At 42.2% G+C, this 27,853-nt stretch overlaps 1 protein-coding gene and 2 long non-coding RNA genes across 3 annotated transcripts in view; 2 read left to right on the top strand and 1 right to left on the bottom strand.

Moving 5' to 3' along the window:
- Positions 1-337: 337 nt before the first annotated feature.
- Positions 338-14,927, bottom strand: LOC128422175 (uncharacterized). The gene is made up of 4 exons (XR_008332444.1): positions 14,611-14,927; positions 13,681-13,735; positions 2,270-2,950; positions 338-1,501 (listed from the first exon to the last, which is right to left on the bottom strand). It is a non-coding gene; the product is annotated as an uncharacterized LOC128422175 (long non-coding RNA).
- On the top strand, positions 3,579-4,327 carry LOC128422174 (uncharacterized). The gene is made up of 2 exons (XR_008332443.1): positions 3,579-3,824; positions 4,200-4,327. It is a non-coding gene; the product is annotated as an uncharacterized LOC128422174 (long non-coding RNA).
- A 1,539-nt stretch (positions 14,928-16,466) lies between the features above and the next one.
- FBXL13 (F-box and leucine rich repeat protein 13) overlaps positions 16,467-27,853 on the top strand; it is a 72,783-nt gene continuing 61,396 nt past the window's right edge. The window contains 6 exon segments of the mRNA XM_053406703.1: positions 16,467-16,803; positions 20,632-20,735; positions 22,863-22,956; positions 24,826-24,893; positions 25,201-25,355; positions 27,072-27,181. Coding sequence (XP_053262678.1) covers positions 16,711-16,803; positions 20,632-20,735; positions 22,863-22,956; positions 24,826-24,893; positions 25,201-25,355; positions 27,072-27,181 — 624 coding nt within the window. The 5' untranslated portion in view covers positions 16,467-16,710.

Genomic DNA, 27,853 nt, shown 5'->3' with positions numbered 1-27,853 from the left:
TCCCAATTGGAAACCTTTATACAGGGAATTATAAGCAAACTGGCTTGGTCTCTGTAAGAATTTGCACAGTATTTGATCACTGAAGCAGCAACTTGCTGTTGGACTTATTCATTTGACTTCCTTGACCTGAGAAGATACTAGAGCAGATATTAAACAGCAAACTTGTAAGCACCTAGAAGAAAGGAAGTGTTTATTAGCATGGCCCCCCACCCCTGCTATATTGTCAGGGGCTACTTCTTAGGCAGCCAAGGTGTGGAGCTTCCAGCTTCTAAGAGCTGTGTGTGCTATTTGTAGTATTTTGCCTTTCATTCACCTTCACCTGCAGAAATGGGTGGTGCCAGATCTCTTCCGCCCATCAGTCATCAGCTGGACTGTGCAGTGTCTGCTACCAGTTACGGCTTCATTTATGTGCGGGTAAACAAAAGAAGAAAGCATGGCTTATGTTGGAATAGGCCCAAAGGACATTTCACCAAAAGGGAGGCCTCCCTCTCTTAAGTCATTTAATCCTTTCTGCAGCTATTATTAATTCCTAAACAGGACAGGGCTGAAAACCCCTTTTTTCCTTTGTGTCTTTGGGCATAATATGGAAGATCTGGGAACTTTCTAGGTCAATAAATGGGTTAGTTGAGAAATGCCATTACATTATCTACAGATTGAGGAAAACGTATGCATAGGTTTGGTTTTTTTAAGAGTAATTTATGAAGACATGCCTGACAGAAACTGTTCTTAATGTTTCCAGGTGGATTCTTTTCATGCACTTACGGTATTTATGTATACCTTTATTGACTGCCGAGTCAGCAAAGTTCTCTCTGGGTGGTTCACACAGAGTTGAAACAATACACATTTTTCAGACCCTCCAAGTGTCCCTATTTTCCAGGGATGTCCCTGATTTAGAGAAGCCATCCTGGTTTCTGATTTGATCCCAGAAAGTCCCACCTTTCCTTAGAATATCTCTATTTTTATTGGAGAAATGTAGGAGTGTATGGAGTTATCCAACCCCTGAGCCGTCTGAAGGCAATCCTGTATAGGGAAGGGTTTTTTTAAAAAAAGTTTAATATTTTATTATGTTTTTATATATGTTGGAAGCTGTCCAGAGTGGCTGGGGCAACCCAGTAATATGTGTGGGGTATAAAGAGTAAAATTATCATTATGGAATGGGACGTCCCTATTTTTATTGGGAAAATGTTGGAGGCTGTTTTTTTTAAACAGTTTACATATTAAAACCACCATTACAAACCTTTAAAATGTCAAAAAAAAACAAACAAAGAAAAAACCCAGCCCATCCAATTTCCTGTCTAAAACTGTCATCCCAGAAAGCCACCAAGGAATGGCCATGAGGAAATGGTATTCTCAAGTCAAAGATACTGAAATCTCCTGCACTGAATCCCAGATTTGGAATGAAGTATAAAAACGAAGAATGTGCCCCGGTAACTTTTGTTGCTGAGGACAACTGCGTAGGCTGAATCCTGATGTTCACAGTCCCATTTGCTGCGTGCACTCACTCTTTCCATTGCTGGGCTTTTAATCCTTGTTCAATGGACAACCAGAATGCCTGTGTATCCTGTTCTAAAGTCCTACTCTTTGATATGGTTTCTGAAATGGATTGGAGTCCTTAAGCCTCTAGTTAAGGGACGCGGGTGGCGCTGTGGGTTAAACCACAGAGCCTAGGACTTGCCGATCAGAAGGTCGGCGGTTTGAATCCCTGCGACGGGGTGAGCTCCCGTTGCTCGGTCCCTGCTCCTGCCAACCTAGCAGTTCGAAAGCACGTCAAAGTGCAAGTAGATAAATAAGTACCGCTCCGGTGGGAAGGTAAACGGCGTTTCCGTGAGCTGCTCTGTTTTGCCAGAAGCTGCTTAGTCATGCTGGCCACATGACCTGTAAGCTGTACACCGGGTCCCTCGCCCCATAAAGTGAGATGAGCGCCGCAACCCCAGAGTCGGTCACGACTGGACCTAATGGTCAGGGGTCCCTTTAGCTTTACCTAAGGTGTGAGCTCCAGTTGCATAAGGCAAAGACATCCCTGGCCTGTTAATGTCCCCTGGTGCATGCACAAACAGAAACGTAGCTGACACTATGGAAACCATGCTGAAGTGAAGCTAGTGGGAAAGAGCTGTGAAATGCACTGGGGTGGGTGGGGAACCTTGACTGAACTCTAAGACATTAAGGTTTAAACACCGTAATGCTTGGGGGGTAACCAATGTGGTGCATTCCAGATGTTAATGGAGGACAACTCCCATCATCCCTGACCGTTGGCCATGTTGGCTGGGACTGGTGGGAGCTGTGTAGCCCAGCAAGATGTGGAAGCCATTGTGCACAACTTCCAGAGGTGTCTAAGGGCTCATGTGTGTGGCATTCTTAATAATGTGTGAATGACACAACTCTTCTCTTCTCTCTCACCGTGCCACACACATTTTTGAAATCTTTCTTGATGTACCACCCAAGCATGGGATTCTTCTTAGAGCCCCCCAACACGTGGCAAACTTGAATAAAGCTAGCTATCCCCTTTCTTGGCAGCAGTGTCAGGTCATGTTCCTTATACCACAATCCCAAGCATTCTCACTAGGAACTAATTTCCACTGGGGTCAGAAAAAATTACTCCCAAGTAGAGCTATTTTGGAGGCTTAGGTCCACAGGTGCCCTTTCATGAGCAGAAGGCCTCTTTCTGACTTAGTGAAATATTATTGCATGAGAAAAGACAAAAAGGACAGTGTGTCTATATATATATATGTATGTATTTACATAGTACATTTTGTCTGTATAATTCTAAGCACCATATCATGGGTTCCCTGGCGGTCTCCCATCTGGGCACCTCAGCAGACCTGCCAAGTGTCCCTCTTTGCAAGAGACAGCCCCAGATTTACAGAAGCCATTGTGACACCTTCCTCTGCTGGCTCACTGGTCACCAGAGTGCTAAAAGACCTGGTGGGCTCCTACGGTTGGATCATTTCATCTGTGTGAGAGAAAGGAGATGGAAATGTAAGTAGGATTTCTCTCAGCATCTGAATTCTGTGATGATAGTGAATTCCTCTTGAGCGTAGATGTGTGAATGCCAAAACCAGTTTAGGGACAGGAGAGTACTGTGAGCCACATTTCTCACATTTTGCTCTTTTCTAGGCTTTCAAGGCTGAGGAAAGTGTTATCCCAGTTGGGAAGGTGAAGTAAGATTTCGCCTCTCCCTGAGACCTTCCTCTCACCCATAACTTCCCCCTCTGCACCCCTCTTTCAGAGGACAGAAAAGGTAAAACCCTTCAGCATATAGATGTTGATGTGATGGCCTGGGACTCGGGCTCAGACTCAGAACCAGAGGAGACTCAGTCTGCACCAGATCCTTTGCTTCAGGTATCATCTGAACCAAGTCTGGGGCCTGATCCTGAAGAGTCCCAGTCTGCACAGGTTCCCCTGCAACAAACACCAGCTGGGCCGAGTCAGGGGCCTGAGCCTGCCCTGGCTCCAGATGCAGGGATTACCTTGTTGCCTTCAGCTGGGTAATCACTTACAGCTGCTCCACTACCAGTTTGGTCAGGGGAGGCTGAGGTGGCCCCTGGGTCTAGTAACAGGAAGGTGAGTCACCAGGGGATCAGGACCAGCTGCTACCCCGACAAAGATAAAAGGCTGTCGGACGCTGCCCCAGGTTGCAGAAGCAACATTGCTGTATGCTAGATCCTGCCTGAGATCCTGTACCTGTCCTTGCCTGGTTTCCTGCCTCAGCCCTGTCGGACTCACTCCTAGAGGAACCTTTGGATTCTGAACCGGTCCTGGACTGTGCTTCACGGGTTACCCCTGGGCCCATCACAGTTGCTTCCATAGTAGTATTAGTCCCTAAGGTTTCTTAAGGGACGCGGGTGGCACTGTGGGTAAAACCTCAGCGCCTAGGACTTGCTGATTGCATGGTCAGCGGTTCGAATCCCCGCGGCGGGGTGAGCTCCCGTCTTTCGGTCCCAGCTCCTGCCCACCTAGCAGTTCGAAAGCACATCAAAGTGCAAGTAGATAAATAGGCACCGCTTTATAGCGGGAAGGTAAACTGCGTTTCCGTGTGCTGTGCTGGTGCTGGCTCGCCAGAGCAGCTTCGTCACGCTGGCCACGTGATCCGGAAGTGTCTCCGGACAGCGCTGGCCCCCGGCCTCTTGAGTGAGATGAGCGCACAACCCTAGAGTCGGACACGACTGGCCCGTACGAGCAGGGGTACCTTTACCTTTAAGGTTTCTTAGGAGAGGTCTCTCTGTAACTGTCTGAGGCCTATTACGAGGTTATGAAAAATAAAAATATCCCATGTAGCTCTTTGTTTCCCTGGAGGCTCTGCATACCTCCTGCCAGAGGAGGATGGCCCTGTTGAATGGTTTATTTAAATGTAAAGGTTCATCATTGTTCCACCCGATGTGTATGTCTTTAAGGGGCCAGAGCAAGGGCCAGAGTAAGATAACGAGACCCAGCTTTACAGCTGTGAAACACAGCAGGTGCTGCTGAGTTGTATTGATTAAGCTGTGTTGGCAATTGGGTGTAGTATATAAGGAGCAGCACCTAGCTCTCCGATTACCCTGGGGGATGGGTTGTGGTTGGGTCTGGTTTGGTTGTTATTGTATTTAGTGTAAAAGGAGTTTTTGTTTTTCTTATTAAAACCTAGTTTAAGTTATTTTTGAGTCCTTTATTTTTTAATGCATGGTCTCCCCAGCAAGCTCTTTGCGCTACTAAACTGCAAACAGCCAACATCTTTGGTTATGGGCCCAGCTGCTGAGTGGATGACTGAATATTTTTGGACTCTGAGAAAGGTTTGAAAACTCCTTCTCCTGTTAGCATAGTTCTGTGGGTCTGGAAGAGTTCCAGAATGGTTGACCGGGTTCCTGAAGCTGAGAAGGCTCTGGTCTTCCCACAGCTAACAGATGAGAACTATAGTTTATGGTCTTTTCGGGTGGAGGCGCTTTTGACCTCTAGAGAAGTATGGACCTATGTAACTGATGACCCTCCTGACCCTGTGACTAATGCTTGGTCGAAAGGAGATGCAAAAGCCAGGGCGATAATTAATTTGGCAGTCAGCGACCAGCAAGTAGTCTATATAAGAAATAAGAAAACTGCCAAAGAAATGTGGGACAGTCTTGCAGCAGTGCATGTTAGAAAAGAGTCAGCATCTGCATTGACGTTTTTCAAGCAGTTGTACCAGACGAAGTTGCAGCCTGGTGGTGATTTGGCAGCACACTTGAGACGTCTGGAGGCAATACGCGGCGAATTAATTCGAAGGGACATGGAGATACCTGATATTCAGTATGTTTTTATCATTCTTTGTTCCCTTAATGAGGACTTCGATGGTATAGCTAGCCAGATATCTGCTGTTCCACCAGCACAATTAACTGTGGAAGGGGTAACGGCAAGATTAATGGGCGAGTTGGATAGAAGGGAGGCTTGTGTCATAAGCACTCCTATTTCCAGAAAGAATGAGGAACGCCATATGCAAACCTGTGGTGATACAACTGCATTTAAAGCTGCAAAGCGTTGTTGGTTCTGCAATAAACAAGGACATTTTGCAAAGGACTGCAGATCCAAAAGAAAGCAAAGTACTCCCAAGCCTGTTTCTGTTCGTCAGTCACGGTTGTCAGCCCAGCAGCCGACATCGTATAGTAGAGACAGAAACAAGCCGCGAGTTTTCCATGCTAGGACAACAGATCGTAAAAGACTTAAACGTGCCAAGTGGAAGTCTTTTGTTGTGGACTCAGGAGCATCTCAACATATTTGCAACGATCGAAGCTTGTTTATTTCTTTCGAAGAGGAAATTGGTAATGTACATTTAGCCAATTCACAAGTCTTGCAGTCGCTTGGCAGGGGTACTGTTAAACTTGACTCTTTAAACATTACGATAGCGAACTGCATTTACTGCCCGTCAGTGGACAATTTATTATCAGTAAGGTGTTTTGCTCGTCAAGGCATAACTGTGCGTTTCTTAAAGTCAATGTGTGAGTTTTTCGATGGGAACAAACGTCTATTATATGCCCGGGAATCTGATGGTTTATATAGACTGTATTTTCGCACCTACTCCCAATCGCCTATAAATTGCAGAGCAGCACAGTCAAGCCAGGGGTTGAGGAATGTAAGGCCACATTCCGGGTGTGTCCATGAGGCGCACAGAATTCTGGGACACCTGAATTTTGCTGATGTAATTAAGACAAAGAATATTGTTAATGGCCTCAACTTAAAACCATGTAAATTCTTTATGCAATGTCTATCCTGTTGCAAGAATAAGATTAAGGTTGCACGCAAGGGTAGGTGCTCAGATAGGAAAGTAACTGAGCCATTTGAGCGTGTACATTGTGATTTAGTTGGGCCACTCCCACCATCATTAGGAGGTTCTAAGTACTGGCTTACCCTGATAGACCAGTATAGTAGATATTGTTGGACTTATGCAATAGCTGAGAAGTCCCAAGCATTTGAGAAGTACAAAGTTTTTTGCAACTGGGTAAAAACGCACTTTAACAAATCAATTAAGAACCTGTTTTCTGACCGGGGTGGGGAATTTGTTTCTGAGGATTTTGAGAAATTCCTGGAAGCGCAGGGGACTACTCATGAGTTATCTTGCCCTCGAAGTCCCTGGCAAAATGGGCTTGTTGAAGTTGTGCAGCGAGACCTGCAGGCAGGGGTTAAAACGTATCTGCACGATGCTAATCTGCCCAAAGACTTTTGGGCTGAAGCGCTTAATGCCTTTTGCCATGTTAGAAATCGCAGTTATCATTCTGGTTTAGATGTCACCCCCTATGAGAAGCTGTTTAAAAAACGCCCTAATCTGAAATACCTACGCATTTGGGGTTCAGATGTAATTATGCATTATCCCGCTAAGCGGAAACTGGATGAACGTAGTGTCCAGGGGAAATTAATGGGCTACCAGCAGGGGGCGTACAGAATTTACATACCAGCAACTGGCAAATTTCATATTACCAGAAGCATGATACAAACTGTAAATTGGAATGGAGTTGCTGTCTTCCAAGATACTGATGGTATAGATAATACTGAGGAAGAAGAGGAAGAAGCAGCAGCAGCAGGAAATGGTGCTTCTGAATTAATGGAAAAAGACAAAAAGTCTGTTGAATCTAATTTGTTTGAGGATTTAAAGTCACAGGCACCCGAGGGGAGGTTAGATTCTCTTGATTTTTCTGACCGTGAGCTTAGCCTACAGGCATCTCTTCAGTCTGACAATGATGGTTTACAACCTGAAACTAGTGGTTCACTTAGTCCTATTAAGTCTGAGGAGTCTGACTCTCCTTCCGGACTGAGACGTTCAGATAGAAAGAGACAGAAGCCACAACGTTTTGCAGATGAACATTTTAATACTGTGTATGCCAATAAGGCAGTTTTTGAGCCAAAAAGCTACAGTGATGTTCAGAAATTACCTTAAACACACCAAACATTATAGGTTGCAGTTTACAACATGTATTGACAAAGGTTTTGAAATTTTCTGCGATGCATCTCATGCAGTGGAACAAAATAATTGCAGGGGTGTGTCTGGTATGGTGTTTTGTTATAACGGTTGTCCATTTGAATGGAAGTCCCAGACACAAACCATTATTTGTCTCTCCACAACAGAGAGTGAATTATGTGCATGCGTTCAGGCCACTCGTGATGTAGAATGGTATCTGCAAGTATTTGCAGACCTACAGATGCAAGTAACACTACCAGTAAAAGTTTACCTTGATTCCCAGAGCGAACTTGCTATCCTGTGTTCAGAGACCAATACGCAGCGCACTAGAGTCTTAAGGTTACGTTTACAGTTTGTAAAGAAACTAATTGCTGACGAAATGATTGTATTTGAATATGTTCCAGGTGACAATCAAATTGCGGACATTTTTACTAAAGCACTTCCAAAGGTTACACATGAAAGACATGTACAAAATATGCTTTATGTTTTTGTTCCACAATGATGAACCGCAGGGGAAATGTTGAATGGTTTATTTAAATGTAAAGGTTCATCATTGTTCCACCCGATGTGTATGTCTTTAAGGGGCCAGAGCAAGGGCCAGAGTAAGATAACGAGACCCAGCTTTACAGCTGTGAAACACAGCAGGTGCTGCTGAGTTGTATTGATTAAGCTGTGTTGGCAATTGGGTGTAGTATATAAGGAGCAGCACCTAGCTCTCCGATTACCCTGGGGGATGGGTTGTGGTTGGGTCTGGTTTGGTTGTTATTGTATTTAGTGTAAAAGGAGTTTTTGTTTTTCTTATTGAAACCTAGTTTAAGTTATTTTTGAGTCCTTTATTTTTTAATGCATGGTCTCCCCAGCAAGCTCTCTGCGCTACTAAACTGCAAACAGCCAACAGGCCCAGGAAAAAATGACGGTAATGTCTATTTCCAAATATATGTTCATTGTATATAAGAAAGTCCCCCAAGCAGTTCTAATTGCTAGCCTTCTCTTCTTTTCCATTTAGATGACATAACCCTTGAAGACCTGGAGGGAGAGCAGGGGCCCATTTTCTGTGAGCAGCAGGACAGCTCCCGAAGAAGATGGCGGAAGAGCTCCTCCATCGGAGGAGCTCAAGAAATGCCCAGGAAGACATGAAGGCAATGTCTATTTCCAAAGATATGTTCAGTGTATATAAGAAAGTCTCTAAAACACCTAGTCAAAGTCTTCCCTGCTAGGTTGAGAAGCGCTGTGTTTCCATTTTGCTAATTATTTCTAAATTTGCATGTGTGTATTGAAACTAGCATATGCAAATCTGTCCCCCCATTTGGCCACCCTGATAAACTCTCTTCTTTTTCTTCCAATAAAAAATTCAGAAACAATTAGCCAGAGCCAAAGAATGGCAGTAGGGATGATAATTTAGGTGAACCACTTTCCTCTCATGTGATCCTTCATAGTAAAGGTTCGGGGTGAGGGGCCATGGAGCTCCTTGGAACTTGCGGAAGGGCTGTACCTTGGTGGTAGGCGGTCTGATTGACATACAGAAAGCGGACTGATGGAGAAGGGATGGAGCAGTTGCCCCTTCTCAAATGAGCTGCAAGAGGAAGGATGCTCCCTCCAGCACAGAAACACAGCTCTCCACCTCTCAACTGCCAGCCCCTGACAGGTTAGTAAGACTTTGCAGGCTAGTAACTTGTGTGGGTTATTTTATGAAAAATCCTCTCATTTTCCTTTCATTAGAGGATTTTTCATAAAAGAAAATGCCCATCAAAGGAAAATGAAAGAAGGGGGGGTACTGAAATCTGGGAAGAAATACAAAGAAATGAAAAAGAATTACTTAATAAACTAGACAATGAAAACATTAAACAATATAAAAATCCTTCAAACACAATTCTCAGTGGTAATAAATGAAGAGCTGGAATGGAAGATCAAATGGCTAAAATATAAACATTTTTAATTTGTAAATAAGCTAGGCAAACTCTTGGCCTGGCAACTAAAGAAAAAATGAGATGAAAGATTATTAAAATCAGAATGGATGATAAATGGTCTGATGATCCAAAGGAAATCAGTAGATGTTTTGCCAATTACTATAGAGTTAAAGAAAGAAGGCCCTGAAAAAGTGAAAAAAATTGCAGAATATTTGAAGAATGGACTGCCTAAGATCTCAAAAGAGAAATCTAGGATATTAAATTCTCCCATTGCCCCTTTAGAGGTACAACAAGCAATTCAAAGAGCAAAAATAGGAAATACCCCTGGGTTGATTAGGTTCCCTGCAACTTATTATAAAAAGATGGAACAGATATTATTCATACCCCTGAAAGATACTATGAATGATGTGTTAACCAATGGGATTTTACCATCTTACTGGAAAGAAAGCTATATCACACTCATTCCCAAACTAGGTTCAGATCTTACAAACATTGCCAATTATAGACCTATTGCCCTGCTTAATAATGATTATAAAATCTTCACTGATGTCCTGTCTTCTAGGCTTAAAATAATTCTCCAAGAAACAATTCATAAAGATCAAACCGGATTCTTACCTAGACGCCACATGCAAGATAACCTGAGATGTGTCATTAATATCTTAGAATATTTAGAATATAAAATAGATAAATCTGCTGTTACCATGTTAGTCAACGTTGAGCGTGCATTTGATAATATATCGTGGAAGTTTATGAAGGAATTGTTGAACCAAATGGGAGTTTGAAGAATCCTTTAGTAAAGGGATTAATGCCATCTACACGGAGCAACGAGCCAAATTAATTATAAATGGCAATGTAACAGAAGAATGTATGATAAACAAAGGAACACCCCTCAAGGCTGTCCACTATCCCCTTTGATATTTATTTTGGTTTTGGAAGTTTTAAACAAAAAAATAAGAGAGGACAGTGAGATCAAAGGAATAACTCTGGGAAACAGGGCATATAAACTCAAAGTCTTCGTGGACGACCTACTCATAATGACTGAGAATCCAAAAGAGAATCTGAAAAGAATAATTGAGGCAATAGAAAACTTAGGCAAGGTGGCAGGTTTCAAACTCAACATGTCAAAGATGAAACTACTGACCAAAAATGTACCAAATCAAGAAAGCGAGGACTCGGAAAAAACATTTGGATTGAAAATTTGTAAGAAAGCAAAATATCTGGGCATTTGGATATCTCCCAAGAATATCAGTCTTTTTCTGGATAACTACCTTGACAGCCTGGGAAGAGATAAAAAGAAATCTTGACATTTGGAACAGGCTAAATTTATCCTTTTCAGAAAGGATCTCAATTATAAAAATGAGTGTGCTTCCCAAATTATTATTTTGATTTCAATCAATTCCAATACTGGGTAGGACAGACGGCCTCAAGGAATGGCAGCGACAAATATTGAAATTTATCTGGCAATGGAAAAGACCTCGAATTAAACATCAGATCTTAATTGATATTAAGCATAGAGGAGGCTTTTCCCTGCCAGATTTAAGATTGTATTATGAGGCGGCTGTCTAACCTGGCTAAAGGAGTGGTGCACACTCAAAAACCCGGAATTGTTAGATCTGGAAGGGTATAACAACAGGTATGGCTAGCATGCCTACCTGGGTTATGGGAAGGTCAGAGTTCACAGTAACTTTTTGAATCGTATCATCAGAAAATCACTCTACATGGTCTGGGGAAAATATAAAGACCTTCTTGAACCAAAAGTGCCTTAGTGGATCTCACCAATTGAAGCACTTGCAGTGAAAAGGAAGAACATAAGCGGAAATTGGCCTGTATACAAATCATTATTAAAAGAAGAAAACCGGTTAAAAGTTAAATTTTTTGAAGAAATAATAGACCAGGTATCGAATTGGTTTCAATATTATCAATTTTAAAATTTTAAAAATGATAAAAAGAAAGGATGTGCGACGGAGATTTCAAAATTTGAATCCGACCTGGTAAACTCTTAAGACCCAAACTCTTTCTAAAACAAACAGACTCCTCCTTGACTGGGAAGTCAAGGAAAAGGAGGTCAAATCAGCAATGATTAAATGGACTCAAGACTTTGGCCACAACATAGACATGAGCCAATGGGAACACCTATGGAAAGTTAATTGGAGATTTACAGCATGTTTTATGCTATGAGAGAACCTCCAAAAGATGCTATATTGATGGTATTTAGCCCCCTGTAAACTTCCCAAAATGTACAAAAATGTTCCAAATACATGCTGGAGATGTGGAGAACCAGGTGGAACTCTCTTCTACATGTGGTGGGTGTGTAAAAAGATTAAGACCTTTTGGAATGATATATAGAGAGAGAGCTCAAAACAATGTTAAATGTATCTTTAATGAATAAACGAGAATCATTTTTATTGGGCATTACAGGTCCAGACACTGTTAGGAAGGTAAAAGTCTTTCTGTATGCCACTACTGCCACAAGGGTAGCAAAACATTGGGAGAGTGACAAAATTCCCACTAAATCTGAACTGTTACTAAAGCTGGCAGAATATGCTGAATTAGACAGTCTCTCGGAAAACATCAAAGATAAGTCAAAACAGGAGTTCATTTCAAACTGGGAACTTCTAAGGAGATATTTGAAGGATAATTGTTGCAATCTAAAATCAGTAGCAGCCTTTGAGTAATCTCTGTGAGTAATACAGATTAAAAAGGAGAAAACAGATTTATATATAGGTTTATCAGAGTGGAAAAATTGGGAAAGGATGGGAAGTCAAACTTATGTACTAAATATATTGTAGAAGGACTTACATTCTTTTTTTTATTTTGACAAAACTGACTTACGTAAAACAAGCAAGATATGCCTTTGATGTACAGATGCAAGTATGAACAATAAAGCAATTTTTTTTTAAAAAACCCACTTTTGCGGGTTATTCAGAACGCTGTGTTCATATTTGGTTCAATTGTCATTAGTGACTGACTTTCCCCATTGCTGGTTGCTATGCAGGCTTGAGGCCATCTTTTGGCAGATCTGCCTTCATGCTGTCATTTTCCAGCACTACCCTCCTTCTGTCGCTTGGTTCCTCGAATGTTGGGGAGTGTGAGCACAACCATGAACCGCAGAACCTGAACACAGAGCTTGCCCTCGCTCTCTACGAATGCTGGGCAGAGCTCAACCATGGAACCAACCTCGCCATTTCCCCAGTGAGCGTATATTTTTCTTTGGGGCTCAAGGGAGCACATTGGCCCAGCTGCAGCATGCTCTGGGATACAGCACTCCTGGTAAGGCAACCCTCTGAGAAACAGCTTTTTGGTCATGAACTTCACCTTACAGCTTGGACAGTCCTGAGGGGAAAGCATATAAAAACAAAAGCAAGTCATACAAGGGGACGTACTTGTTAGTTAACCCCCTTTCATTCCATGTTCTTCAATGGGCTTTACATGTGCATGCTACACCTTTAAAGTACATTCTTTCCCCCAAAGAATTCTGGGCACTGTAGTTAACTCCTCAGAGTTGCCATTCCCAGCAACACTTAACAAACTGCAGTGCTCAGAATTCTTTAAGGAAAGAATGTGCCTTGGGGGTTGGACTAGATGGCCCTTGGGGTGCCTTCCAACTCTACTACAATTCAGTGATTCCATGAATGCATATGGAGCCATGTATTGGTGTGCGCTGAAAGTTAGCCACACTTTGGTTCTGTTGAAATCAGTCACAGCTAGCTAAGTCCCATGAAAGTGTGGCTAATTTGTCTAAGAGATTGATAACCCCAATAAATTACTTTGTTCTTAGATCAGGGCGTATAAGACTTCCTGCACACTGTGTGACCAACTCAAGCCAAAGCCGGAATGCATCTTTTTCTGTAGTTTGTTCAGCATGCTGCACTCTGGGCAAACAACACAGCACACCAGGCTAACTTCAGTGAGCCTAACAGGACTGCAGCTCAGATAAATGAATGGTTTCCCACAAGCACTGGAGGTAAAGTGACAATGCCCCCCCTTTAGCACCAGAACTTTGAGATGTCAGTTAAACAGACTGCAGGACACCTTCTTTCTGGAACCAAGGTTGGTAATAAGCACACGGGGAGACATTGCAAGAAAAGGGAACAGCTGCTCTCATGATAGGAACATAAGAAGCTGCCTTGTACCAAGTCAGACCATCAGTCCATCTAGCTCAGTATTGTCTACACTGGTCGGCAGCCCCTTTCCATGGTTCTAGGCAGGATTCTCTCCCACCTGGAGATGTCAGGGGCTGAACCTGGGAGTTTCCATATGCAAGCAGATGCTGTACTAATGACCTTTCCTTTTTATTATTTGAAATATTTATATAACCAGGTTCTTGGACCACTTAGAAGGAAAAAAACACATGAAAACTTACATATACAGTCATACCTTGGATATTGAATGGCTTAGTTGCCGAACATTTCGGCTCTCAAACGTCAAAAACCTAGAAGAAGAAGAGTTTGGATTTGATGTCCTGCTTTATCACTACCCTAAGGAGTCTCAAAGCGGCTAACATTCTCCTTTCCCTTCCTCCCCCACAACAAACACTCTGTGAGGTGAGTGCGGCTGAGAGACTTCAAAGAAGTGTGACAAGCCCAAGGTCACCCAGCAGCTGCATGTGGAAGAGCGGGGAGTTGAACCCGGATCACCAGATTACGAGTCTACCGCTCTTAACCACTACACCACACTGGCTCTCCGGAAGTGACTGTTCCAGTTTTCTAACGTTTTTGGAAGCCAAACGTCCAGTGCGGCTTCTGCTTGAGTGCAGGAAGCTCCTACAGCCAATCAGAAGCCGCGCCTTGGTTTTCGAACGGTTCCAGGAGAAGAACTGACTCCCAGAACGGATTAAGTTTGACAACCAAGGTACGACTGTAATTAAGAAAGCATATATGTATGTACCCTTTTCCCTTAACAAATAAATTGATTGTATTTCCCTTTTTACAGCAGGTTAAGAGAATGCCCTATTCAAAACCATTTTCTTCCTTTTAAAATTTTAGACCACCCTTAGACCTGGATTAGCAGATCCTCCTTCTGTTAACCCAGTTATATAAATATAACGGCTACCTACCTGAATATAAATATAAAGTTTTATAATTTTTGTCTAGAAGTGAAGGCTACTAATGAACATCTTTCCCATTTCCACTTTCCATATGTGACTGACTTTCATCAATCATCTCCACATCGCCTCCCCACCCTCTTCTATAAAAATAATTAAATTTAAGTTACATCAGTGTCAGCATTTATAAAATGAAGTTGAAGAAACTAATAATAATTTCTTTTCTATTTTTACAGGTTCAACTTTGTTTTAGGAAGACTTACAAATGCTACAGAGTAAACTTGTTCTATCCATGCTTCCATATATCTGCATTCCTAAAAAATTAAACAAAAACATTAATAGGACATTTTAATTCTTGTGACTATCAAGAAGAAGTTGTGTGAAACTTATGGCTGTAAATAAAAAGAGATGCTTATTGCCATTTCTGTGGTGGTTCTGTTCTGTTATAGCAGTTATAGACTTCTGAAAAATGTCTTAGGGCTCCTGCGTTCGAATCCTACTTGTGGTTTTCCCACAGTCATTTGGTTGGCTGCTGTGAGAACAGGATGCTAGAGTACATGGTCCGTTGGTCTGATCCAAGAAGCTCAGCTGGTTAGAGCACAGTGCTGATAACGCCAATGTGGCAGGTTTGATCCTCGTATGGGACAGCCATATATTCCTGCATTGCAGGGGGTTGGACTAGATAACCATGGGATCCCTTCCAATTCTATGATTCAATGCTGCATCTTTACATGTTGCACCTCCATTTATTGTGAGGTATTTCAATGGAAAGAGTTATACTGGGACTGTTCTCACCTGGTAGCTTCATTATAAACCTTAAGGTATGAAGTTGAAGAAAGAAAGGTCCTTTCAACCAACTTCAGATCACAGAGCTGTGCCATATAATGCTAGTTTCCATAAGGGCATTTCTACCCAAAGTATCTACCAGGGAAAGAAAGGATCTGGAAAGGTTAACCTTGCTCAGAGTTGCCAAGGCTGCATCACTTGGGCTGATAATGCTCCTTAGTATTTCGTATCCATCTCTTAATAAACAACAGGATGTCCTTTCAACCAACTTCAGATGACAGAGAGGAGCTAAGTTTCAACCATTTATTTAGACACTTTTGACTTTCCTAAATTTCAGGAGGAGTGTTAAGTCGAAGGTCTGCTAGGCCAGGTGGAGGAGTCTGGCTCTCCAGAGCCCACCGTGACCCAGGAGGGCGGCTGTCTCGGAGGAAGGTGAGCCGGAGGGCCGGACGGGGCGCAGGCCGGGCGGGAATCTCTCGAGAACCGGCCCTTTGCGGAATCGCCCCTGGCAGATCAAGGGAATTAGGGTTGCCCTGTCCGAAAAGGGGGTGAGGAGATGGAGGACGGTGAGCAAAACTCAGTGCGCCAGTCAGGAGAGAAGCATCGGAATGGCAGAGCCAACATTTCTTACTTCGCCTTCTCCGGCGTTTAGGGCTCCGGAGCCAGCTGTGCAAGACAGCGCAGAGCACTGGAGACTCTCAATCTCAGGGTTGCGGGTCGAGCCAGTGGCGTAGCGTGGGGGGTGCAGGGGGGGCCGGCCGCACCGGGCGCAACATCTGGGGGTTAGGGGGCGCAAATCCACAGGTTAGGGGGCGCAAATCCACGGGTTAGGGGCGCAAATTACTTGCCTTGCCCCGGGTGCTGACAACCCACGCTACGCCACTGGGTCGAGCTGCCCCACGTTGGGCAAGAGATTCTTTGCATTGCTAGGGGTTGGGTCTCTAGCTGCCTTTGGACTACAACTCCCATCATCCCCAGCTAGCAGGACCAGTGGTCAGGGATGATGGGAATTGTAGTCCAAAGACAGCTGGAGACCCAAGGTTGGGAAACTCTGGACTAGATGACCCTCGCGTCCCCCTTCCCGCTCTACAATGAACGAAACCGGTGTGTGTGGGGACAGCCTTCGCTCAGGCCTTCTCCACGCGACTCCGCAGCCCACGAAGAAGGCGCGCTTCGGCCTAGATGCTGAAGAAGACGCTTCGCCCCTCAGTTTGCCCTCAGGGGGAAGGCAGCCCGCCAAACTCGGCCGCTCATTTTTGCCCCCGACCAGAGGCGACGGCGCACGAGGTCGGCTGGGCTGCCGCGCGTGGGTTGTGAGGCATGCTGCCCGTTAATGGAGGGGACGTGGGGCCTTCCTTCAGCCGCTGGCCGTTGGCGAGCTGAGGCGAATGTTCTCCCTCCCGCCCGCGTCCCCGAGGCGGCCGTTGGCCAGAGAGCGCGCGCTGACCGCGTGACGGCCTGTCCAGGGGGCAGTGGTAGCCCGGTCGCTAGGCAACCGCCAAGCGGTCACCGCCGGGGTCGGGGTGGGGAGAGCGGCCGTTGGACGGGGCGCGTGTTCGGCGGGCCCCTTTCCCACCATGGAGGCGATTAAGACCACGGCGGTGTTTCAGAGCGTGGACCCCTCGCTTAGGGCCTATTTCAAGAAACACTCCATACCCGACATCTATGAGGTAAAGGCCCCGCTGAAGGGTCGTTGGGTCCCAGTGGCGGTGAACACGGGTGTGCGTGTGAATGGGGGTTTGCGAAGGGGACCGGCCCTCCGCCTCCTGCTCTGCTCTGAATTATTCACTCGCCTCTGGTCCCGTTATACGCTAGTGATACTCCCTGTCTCATCCCGTCTGTCTAATCGACCTGAGTTTCGATGCACACGTCGTCCAGGGACCCTTAAGAAGAACAAAGCTGGAACGAGAGAAGAGGAACGAACCCGTGTCATAAAAATGCTTCCGTTGCAGAAAACTGGCAAGATATAGAATATATAGAGAATTTAGTTGCAGGGCAAGCACTGCAGTTTAGGAGATCTTTATTTGTCTTATCACTAGGGTGTTGGGGGGGTGGCATAATTTAAACTGTAATCACGAGGGTAGAACAGCTAACTCAATTTATACTAAATCCCCTTTTAGGTCACAAAATCTGCCTGCCTGTTTGTTTATTACAGTATATAGCACACACACACACCCTCTCACAGAGCTTCAGGTTGCATCATAAAGATACATCTAAAAGCAATATAAAACCATCATTAAAATATTACTATCAAAAGCTTTCGAGATAAGGGCTAGAACCCCACACATATTTATTATAGAGTAAGGCCCTTTGGGGCTTAGTTTTGGATCAGCATCCATAGGATTACAGGCAAAATGAGCTGTCTTTCAAAAACCAGTTCAGTATAGCCTAAAGGATACACCCGTTGAAAAAGGAGTCCCATTGAAATCCACGGATTTATGTAGGGTGGATATCACCCTCTGATATTAAGCCTGCAATCCTAACACCACTTATCTGGGACTAAGCCCCATTTAATTCAGTAGGAATTACTTCTGAGTAGACATTATTAGAACTGTGCTGTAAGTTAGGTTTTGGAAAAGTGCTTATTCTCTGGCTTAAACTTTTCAAGGAAGCTCTTTCCTTAGTTTTTCTATAAGTGTTCCTCAACTGCCTTTCCATAATGCTTCAACCATATCATGTCATACTAATGCCTGGAGAAAATATAATCTCAAGGGGAGATAGGGAATTATGGTAGACACTTGTCAATAATTGCCTTGCATTTTGAGTATGCTTCCTTGGAGCACTGGAGTTTGGAAGCATTTTAATTGGATCTGCCCCTACAAAAGGGGTGTTTGGGGTAGATTTCAGATATTCATGTTGAAATAAGATTCAGGTTAGACTGGAAGAAGTTCTTCAATTTCTGAATTCCTAAGTAGTAAGCCTTTTATTTTATTATATAAAGGGTATCAATTCATATTCTGCCAAACAGTAGAAACTTTTCCTGGACAATTCTGAAAGATGTTCTCTAAGGTGTTAAGAGTAATATTGGGCAGTAATTTGGACTACCAAGTCAAGTACCGATGAATTGTTGGGAAGATAGTATTTGTACATGTGATACAAGTGGGGATTTTTGTTATCACACCATGGGCACGGTAGTGCTGGCAAATAAACTGGCATATATAGGCAGAATCTGGGAAGCCTAAAATAATTAATGCAAATGAAATTTGAAATTCAAGTCATATGGCTTGGGGCCAAAACAAGAAGATGTTAATGTTAAATTCTGTTTTTAAATTACAAATACCATGTATTTTTAATCCATCAGAAAAAAACAGCTTTCTGTTTAGTTACTTTCTTGAAAAGCCTCTTCAGTGTTAAAATTGGAATACCAAGTGTGTGAGCAGCCATATATTCTTATGAAAATATAAGAATACAGTACAAACCCAAGTGGGGTAATCTTATTGATACCCAGTTAACATCTATTTGGGATTGGGTTCACGTGAGGAGGGGTAGCTAGGGAGAGAATAGGGAGTGCAGTTTGATATATAGGGCAGTAGGTGGCAGTTACAGACTTAGAGTACTACTTCGTTGTCAAACTTGAGCTTAAAGATGACGGGAGAGGGAACTGGAAAGTATAACTAAAGAATTATGTGCTCTGATTGAATAAGAGATGCTCTCTTCCAAAGGTTGATAGGTGGATCTGTTATTTTGTCAGAATGGAAGTTTAGAGCCAAGTTGTAAGCTTGCTGTGTGTCTCCCCAAAGGTTGACTAAGATGTGGAGTGCATAACACAGACACAATGCTCTCAACTCACCTTTCAGTTTTTGACCACATGATTTTGGCCACAGTTAGTTGAGCACTTGACTGAGTTTTAGTTACGAGCTTGATGTTGTGTCTGTGGCAACGGGTAAAGATCAGGGATGGGGGCTTTCCCCAGCATTCCCTCCCAGGCAACTTTCCAGCCAGTAGTAGGTGAGGCCATGTGGATTTGGCCAGAGACAAAAGCAGGTAGCTCAATGGATGTGACTCTTACCTTTGGACAGAAGGTTACATTCCAGTCACACATCACAAGTTTCTACCCACACAACACTCCATAGTTGATCCAGACAAGCAAGAAGCATTATCACATTTCAAGGACACATTCCAAACAGGCAAAAGCATTTGAGGCTGATGCAGAGCAGAGCTGGTGGGAGATGTGACTGGGGAAGGAACTAGAAGCTGGATAGTGGGGCCTGGAGTGCTGCATTTGGCCTCTCTCCAAGAAGAGAGCTTCCTAGCATTTAAAATCGCACCACTACTGTAGCTACTCGCCTTTTACAAGCTTGTGATTTTGGACTGGATTCCTCATACTGGCTCTAAATTTTTTAAAAATAGTGTAACATTTCATGAAATGAAAAATAGACCTTTCTTTGGTAACTGAAATGTTCAGTTTGTGAGAAAGGGTATATGCTAAAGGTTGGTTTTTTAAAATGTATTTTTGTAACTGGTTAAAAATAAAAATAAAAGAAGAATTCCCAGAATGCTTAGATTCAGGTTTTGGGACAAACTCTTGGTGAAAGAGCCCCAGTAGAGATTTATAATTACAAAACATGCAGCAAAATAAAGCGTAGAAATATAGGCTGCTAGACCTTTTAACCCAGCCAGATATAAAGCCAGGTATTATTATTATTATTATTATTATTATTATTATTATTATTATTATTATTTCCCCTTCTAATTTCCTTTCCCTTAGCTGACAAAGAGACTACAGGTTTGGTAAATTAAAAATTGGTTTACTTACAAACTCTTTAAAGGTCAAATTTATGTGCTTTTCCAAAGAGCAGCAAGGAAACACACAGTACAGTACAGTTTAGTTTCAAAATTGGTAAATGTTTCTAAATTATTTCTGGTTGGATTCACGTGGTGGAAGAGAATGAACAAAGGCTTTGCTAACCTTTTCTGCCAAGATGTGGGGGTGGGAGCTAGCTAAGCCTGGGAGGACGGTTTACTCCATGGCCTCAACCATTAACTAGAGCTAAGCATGCTGGTTATTTGAGGCTGATATTGATCCCACAAAAAGGACATGTCCAGTAAAAATCAAGTTATGATTAAAGAACACAATTTACAGACTAGCTTTTATAAATCAATGAAGCAGGCATCTGAGGATCATGAAGCTGCATGTTAGTTGAAATCACAGTGTAACTGTTTTAGTTAGTATGATAGCTTTGATGAGAGGAGCTGGATGAGGGAACTATTCTGAAGACAGCAACTGTGAAATAAAGACGTTTTCATTTATTTACCAAAATGAAACGGCTTAGAAAAAATTGTCTATTCAATTTAAATAGGGACAAAATATTTTTATATCATTTTACTTCTATTTTATTTTATTTGTACCCCACCAATCTGATTGGGTTGCCCCAGCCACTCATAATGCTTTCAGAATAATGTATAAAGGTAATAATATTTAAAAGTTTGTCTTATACTTTTATACAAGTATATTTGTTATATTTATTACAATTTCAAATGTGGATTTTTCATCGCAGGCCCTGTTGTGTGGTCTACTAGCTATGCGTCCAGATGATCCACTCAGGTTTTTAGAAGAAAAGCTCAAAGAAGTAATGGAAAAAGGTCTATATAGTATTTTATGGTATGTATGATATTTTGTCTGTGTAGACTATAAATAGTGTGGCAAGCTGTAGAATACTGAAATATGGGGAAATGTTATTTAGGGTTCAATCCTGAAGTAGTGGGAATGCAAAAAAAGTTCTACAGCTTTATCCTACTCCACTGCAGAGATGAAGTGAAGGCGGAGGAATGCTTTTCTCTTCTTTCTGTTTTGTGTTAATGTTTTTCTTACATTTTTCACTCTAATTGAAAACAAGTCCTTGAGTTTTGGGTTGGAGGAACCCAGGAAAAGTAGTTCTGGTTAACTTCAGCATCCATGGTGAGACCACCTCTGGTTCTTCTTCAAATCTCATTACTTCCATGGCAACCATAAGACAGTCTCAAGTTGCCAGTGCTCCCAACATACAAGACAGAACATATGTCATTGTTCTGTATGGTGAGATGGTTGTCTGACTGTAGGGGGCATCTCTGTGACCATCATTGTCGGGATCAGATCACTTCTAGGTGAGGTTTAGAATTTTGGCATCTACTTCCCCCTGCAGTACTAGTACCATGAAGTGCTCTTGACCCGCTGGTTTAAGCATAATTTCCATGTAGATGGGACCGTGTGAGTGCTAGGGAAGGCCCCTCCAGTAACATGTTTTATTTCTGAATTTTCTGCTTAGAAATGCAAATTAAGTGGTATATAGATGTCTTAAAATAGTAACTAAAATAAATGTACACTTTGAGTCACTACATTGGCAGCCCATGTGTTAAAGTTTGAGATAAGATGGAAGAAACCAGATTGGGAACATAGTGATGATGAACTGTAGTTCAATTTCTGAATTGTTTCAGTTTTTAATTGGTTCTGTGCCAAGCAACAAAAGCGATAATTTAAAAGTTATTTCTGCAAGTTATTCTTGGAGAGTGCTTGAATGTGTTTCAGAATTGCTCAGAAATGAGCAATATTTGAAATGGTTCTGTCAAATTTGCTTCACCCCCCAGCCCCGGCAAGTATATGCAGACAGAGGCTTTACATTTTATCTATACGACAAACTTTTTTCAACATTACCATAGAAGAATTAGAATTGTCAAAATAATGGACTAGTTTAAAATATATAAGCAGTAAAGTTGGATTTTTGGAAAACAGTGTTTCCCATGATGTAGTAACATTTATTGTTTTTATTTCATTCCATAAATATTTAACAGTGGCTGCATTCATGTGTAATGATATGCCAGACTTTCTGGCTTATTGCAGTTTATTAGGAATAAGCAGTGTGCTGGTGAATGCTGCCTATTCGTTGCTCCTCTGGCAAGAGTCCAATGAAACAAACCAGGAAGCAAGATTATTTGTTGCTCCAGGGTTTCAGGCTGGTTAGGATGTAACAGAGGACCAAAGCTTTTAGGTTTGTCTATCCCAATCACACCAAGGGTGGTATGCACCAGCATGCTGTTTATTCCTAATAAACAGCAAAAGTTTGGCCTATAATTACATACAAATGTGACCAATTACAGAAAGGTAGCCGTGTTGGTCTGCCATAGTCAAAACAAAAAAATTTTTTTCCTTCCAGTAGCACCTTAAAGACCAACTAAGTTAGTTCTTGGTATGAGCTTTCGTGTGCATGCACACGAAAGCTCATACCAAGAACTAACTTAGTCTTTAAGGTGCTACTGGAAGGAAAAAATTTTTTTTGTTTTAAATGTGACCAATGTCTCTGAACACAACATTAAGTGTTAGTTACCTGAAAAATTGTTTGGGGCACTTCCAAACACACACTTTTAGGTTAGGATTCAGTCACATACTCGCAGAATCAGGTTGCACAAAATTGATTGAGTTCAGTTGCACAACAAATCTGCTTCCCCTTGTCCCCCATTCAAACTGTTTACAAGGAAAATGACATGGGGAAATGCACTGGAAAGTGTGGGATAACATCATCTAACTGCAAATAAATCAAAATGAATGCTCAATAAATAGCCGACATCATCTAGTCTCCCTGCAAACAAATCAGAATGAATGCTCAATAAACAGATCATCTGGAAATCACCTTTAAAACTATGGTTCACTAATGCAGTATAATTTAATAGTGGTGCTATTAGTGTTAACGGAAAATGGAAACTTATGTAATCATGTGATGCATACAAAAAGTAATATTATTTTACCCCCCGCCAGGGACACGTGTATTGATCCAGACCTAAGTCTAAGACTAAAAGCAATTTCAGATACATATTTACATACCCTTTTGGGACTGGATGATGATCAACTGGTAAGTATTACTAAACCTTTTTGGCTAACTCTGAGTGGAGTAAGAACAGTTGCTATCCTCAAATGTATTTTACAAAGAATTATACTTTTTTTGGATTCATACTTTGCTTTGTCTGAAAGTATTGAGAGAAAAAAAGATCCCTACTCCCAAAGACCTCATAATATAAAGCAGCAGTCCTTAACACAGCTACTCTGTACCCATTAAACTCAGAGGGACATCTGGATAAACATGATCAAGATTGTGCTGCCAGAAAATATGACATAAGGAAATAATTTAATAAAATTTCAAGTTAAATCTTGCAGTTGGTCCTCCAGATTGTTGGCATCCTTTTCATTTTAGGTTCTGAAAATGGATTGTGCAATTGGAACAGTAAAGCTAAAGCTAAAGGACCCCTGGACGGTTAAGTCCAGTCAAACTTGAATATGGAGCGCCGCACTCATCTTACTTCAGGCTGAGGAGCCAGCGTTTGTCCGCAGACAGCTTTCTGGGTCATGTGGCCAGTATGGTTCCCCTGATGGGCAAAAATGCGCCACCAATAATTTGGGCTTTCTGGTCCTCTTTTGGTGCCTCATATGGACCTTTTGAGCACATCAGTATTGTGGAGGGCAGTTAACCCTTTCATAATCTCAACTAGCAGTAAGTGATTGGAGGGGGAAGTGTGCCCAAAAGAGAGTAGAGGCAGGTGGCTTTTATTTTTTGTTTTTGTAAAACAATCATGGGCAGACATCAGACTTTCGGGTTCAACCTAGTTATTTTACTATGACTCTGAGATCCATTGACCAGAGCAAAGTGCAAAATAGTGGCAGGAAAGAGGGCAGCATACTTTGAACTAAAAGGCAGGATGTTTCTGAGCAAGCCCATTCTCAGCTTAGTCCAGGATTTTATTTTCTATACCAAAGCTAACTTCAAAGTCCTGTCACACAAAAATCTATTTCTGTTCCACCCCACTCCACCCCAAAGCTTTTTTCATCTCAACCACCTAATTTAGAGAAGGGAAGCCTTTTTGTGTGTGTCTATAGTTATATAGTTGGGACGCGGATGGTGCTGTGGGTTAAACCACTGAGCCTAGGACTTGCTGATCAGAAGGCCAGCGGTTCGAATCCCCGTGACGGGGTGAACTCCTGTTGCTCAGTCCCTGCTCCTGCCAACCTAGCAGTTCAAAAGCACGTCAAAGTGCAAGTAGATAAATAGGTACCGCTCCGGCGGGAAGGTAAACGGCGTTTCCATGCGCTGCTCTGGTTCGCCAGAAGCAGCTTAGTCATGCTGGCCACATGACCCAGAAGCTGTACACCGGCTCCCTCGGCCAGTAAAGCGAGATGAGTGCCGCAACCCCAGAGTCGGTAACGACTGAACCTAATGGTCAGGGGTCCCTTTGCCTTTACCTTTATAGTTAAGCAATTTGGAGTCTGAATCCTTGCTGATCTACTGCAAGTTACCCAAGAGATCTACCAGTAGATCTTGATCTGCCCACCCTGGTGTAAAAGGACAAGAAGTAACTGCAGCTGTGGTTATTACTGTTATTACAAATGCATAGGCTCATGAGTATTGTACTTACTTCTTCAAACAATGAACTGCTTTAACAATGGCTGAATTTCCTTTTACTTCACAATCTAAACTATTTCAGTTGCATTGGTTGCATTATTGTTTGATTTCATGCAATCAGAATATTGTAACAGCTGACGATGGAAGTGAAGTTAGTTATAATTATCTGGAGGGGGCCGAATCTAGTGTTCAATCTCTTAACATAACAGTCAACAAATGTACAATTACATTTTACAATTAATTATATGACAATACCAACATAGAAAGTTTTATTTGTGTACATATTCTCCATTTTGATGCAATTTTATTTATGCATTTACATTTTAGATGACTGAGGATTTATGTGATAAAGCATGGGACTTTTATAGCATTAACTTAAAGAGAATGTGCTTTGAGTAAGTATTTGGTTACCTTTAGCATATAAAAACATTACGTGTACTTCATTTCCAATTCAACATGATCACATACTAAATAGGCTATTTAGTGCAAAGTCACATATTGGGCAGTCATGGCATTTTAAGAAAAATGTTAGAAAAAATATATTGTTCCTTCGATTTGCTCCTTACATTTTGTTTGAATTAATATATATATATTGATGTATATATTCCCCATATACTTCCTATGAAATTACATTTTCCCATTTTCTTTCATTCAGGTAAAAACTTCATTAATATATTGTTTATTGTGGCTTAATAATTGCAGTGCCTGGATAGAGTATTGTTCTATGAGGAAAATTTCTAGGGAAATTTTTCAGAGAAAGATGGCTTTTGCAAAACACTTCTATGAACAAAAACAATTAAAGTTAAAGTTACAGCAGTGGAGCGATTGGGTGAAGTTTCGCCATGAACAACACAAAAGTAAGTCTAGCACTAACAGGTGGCCAATTTGGTTACAACTATTTACTATTTCATAGATCACAACAGGTACTGCTTGGGCCTCTTGAACAGTACCATTAAATGTATTTTCAAAATGTGAGATTCATTTTGACATTGGAATTTGACTCACTATAATTGCTTTTATTTGACTGCTACAAAGTTCCAAAAGCATATTTCATTTTTATTCATTACAGCTTGCCCAGGGTCATTCAAAAATGTATTAGTATAATTCTCCCCCCTCCCCTTAAATGGTTCTTATATCTACTTCACTAGGCCGAAAAACTTTCTGTTATTTGACCTTAAAGATCTAGCTGCTTTTACTAGTAACTTTACTTATCCTACATTGTATATCAGGCAAAGGTTAAAGATGATATTTCTATCAAATGACATCAGTTTTTTATATTTTATATTGTATAGATATGTGTGTGTGTGTGTGTGTGTGTGTATTCCACACACACACAAACAGTCAGCATATGCAACAGAACATGTCTTCAAGCATCTTCACCAATATGATAAATATGATAAAACATTGGTTGAGTGAGAATACCACTGATATAAACCCTTCTTTCATATCTACAAGTATGAATAGGCAAATTACAGTACCGTAAATCTGAATCCATTTTGTTTAAAAAAGTAGGAAATAATACCCAATAATTATCATCCATTTTTTATCAATTTCCTTTGAGGCCTGGTTCAGATGATCAAATTACTGTATTTGATTAGATGATCAAATTACCGTATTTTTCGCTCCATAAGACACACCAGACCATAAGATGAACCTGGTTTTTGGAAGAGGAAAACAAGGAAAAAAATATTCTGAATCCCATAAGCCAGGACAGCAAGCAGGATCGCTGCGCAGAGATCCCGCTGGCTGTCCTGGCTTATGGGATAGCTGCGCGCAGCCTCTCCCAGGCAAGGGGAGCCTTCATCCCCTGCCCAGGAGAGGCTGCGCACGGCTAAGGGTCCCCTAAGAGTCACGCTCCCTTTAAAGAGCGCACGGTGTGTGTGTGCAGCTCTTGGGGACTTTTCCCTGAGGAGGGCAGCCCTTCTCCCTCCTCGGGGAAAAGCCCCGAAGAGCCGCACATACGCTCCACGCGGCTCATTAAAGGGAGTGCTGAGCAGAGCCCCCTGCCTGCATTCGCTCCATAAGACGCACACACATTTGCCCTTAATTTTTAGGAGGGGAAAAGTGCGTCTTAATAGAGTGAAAAATATGGTAGCCATCTTTATTATAGTTAGTTAAAACAGGCCAGGATAAAACTGTGGTTTGCTCAGGGTCCCTAATGGAATGGTGCCCTTGGACTCCTCTCCTCTGTACCTGCCAAGGCCCCACTACTATTATTTTTTAAAAAATGTGTTTATTTGACTGTTTATTTGTTGGGGGTTGCCTGCTTTTGGGGGAGGCGTGGCCTGCTTATTTTTGGTTTCGTTTATTTGTTTCTGAGTATATTTATGTATTTTACCTGGTTATTTGTGAGTAGATGGGTTCTGAACATCACCAGTTTTTTTGTCCATGAAATTGATATTTTAGAATTCCCACAACAGCCCCCAAACTCGAAAAGTTTGGAAACTGCTGGTTCAGATCACTATCTGAACCAGCTTTGAGAGTCAACCAACTTCCTTGCTTCAGTCAAAAGGTAATGGAAATTAATGCTTGTTAATAAAGTTCCTGCTTTTCCACTTATGTTGTTTATCCAGCAGCAGCAAGGAGGCTTGGGAGAATCTTTGATTGCTCTTTACAGATGATTGTTTTAAAGGCTTGGCGAAAACAGACTGGCTTTACTAAAAAGGCTAAAAAATACAGTGAGGTATGCTTTCTATGATGTTTTGATTACCTCTGTGCTCTTCCAATCCATGTTTTAGAAATTCATTTTTGTTGTTGTTTAGTCGTGTCTGACTCTTTGTGACCCCATGGACCAGAGCACGCCAGGCACTCCTGTCTTCCACTGCCTCCTGCAGTTTGGTCAAACTCATATTGGTAGCTTCGAGAATACTGTCCAACCATCTTGTCCTCTCTCGTCCCCTTCTCCTTGTGCCCTCCATCTTTCCCAACATCAGGGTCTTTTCCAGGGAGTTTTCACATGATGTGGCCAAAGTATTGGAGTCTCAGCTTCAGGATCTGTCCTTCCAGTGAGCACTCAGGGCTGATTTCCATAAGAATGGATAGGTTTGATCTTCTTGCAGTCCATGGGACTCTCAAGAGTTTCCTCCAGCACCGTAATTCAAAAGCATCAATTCTTTGGCGATCAGCCTTCTTTATGGTCCAGCTCTCACTTCCATACATCACTACAGTGGACACTCGGGTTGCGAATGTGATCTGTGCGGGATGCACGTTCGCAACTCGCAGTGTTTGCAACTCGCACAGCGTGTCGTTGCACGCGCATGTTGCAATTGGGCACTTCTGCGCATGTGCAAAGTGCGATTTAGCGCTTCTGTGCATGTGCGACCACCGAAACCTGGAAGTAACTCGTTCTGGTACG

This window comes from Podarcis raffonei, chromosome 10 (assembly GCF_027172205.1).
Source record: "Podarcis raffonei isolate rPodRaf1 chromosome 10, rPodRaf1.pri, whole genome shotgun sequence".
In the NCBI taxonomy this organism is placed as follows: domain Eukaryota; kingdom Metazoa; phylum Chordata; class Lepidosauria; order Squamata; family Lacertidae; genus Podarcis; species Podarcis raffonei.
This window is presented reverse-complemented; position numbering and strand designations above follow the sequence as displayed.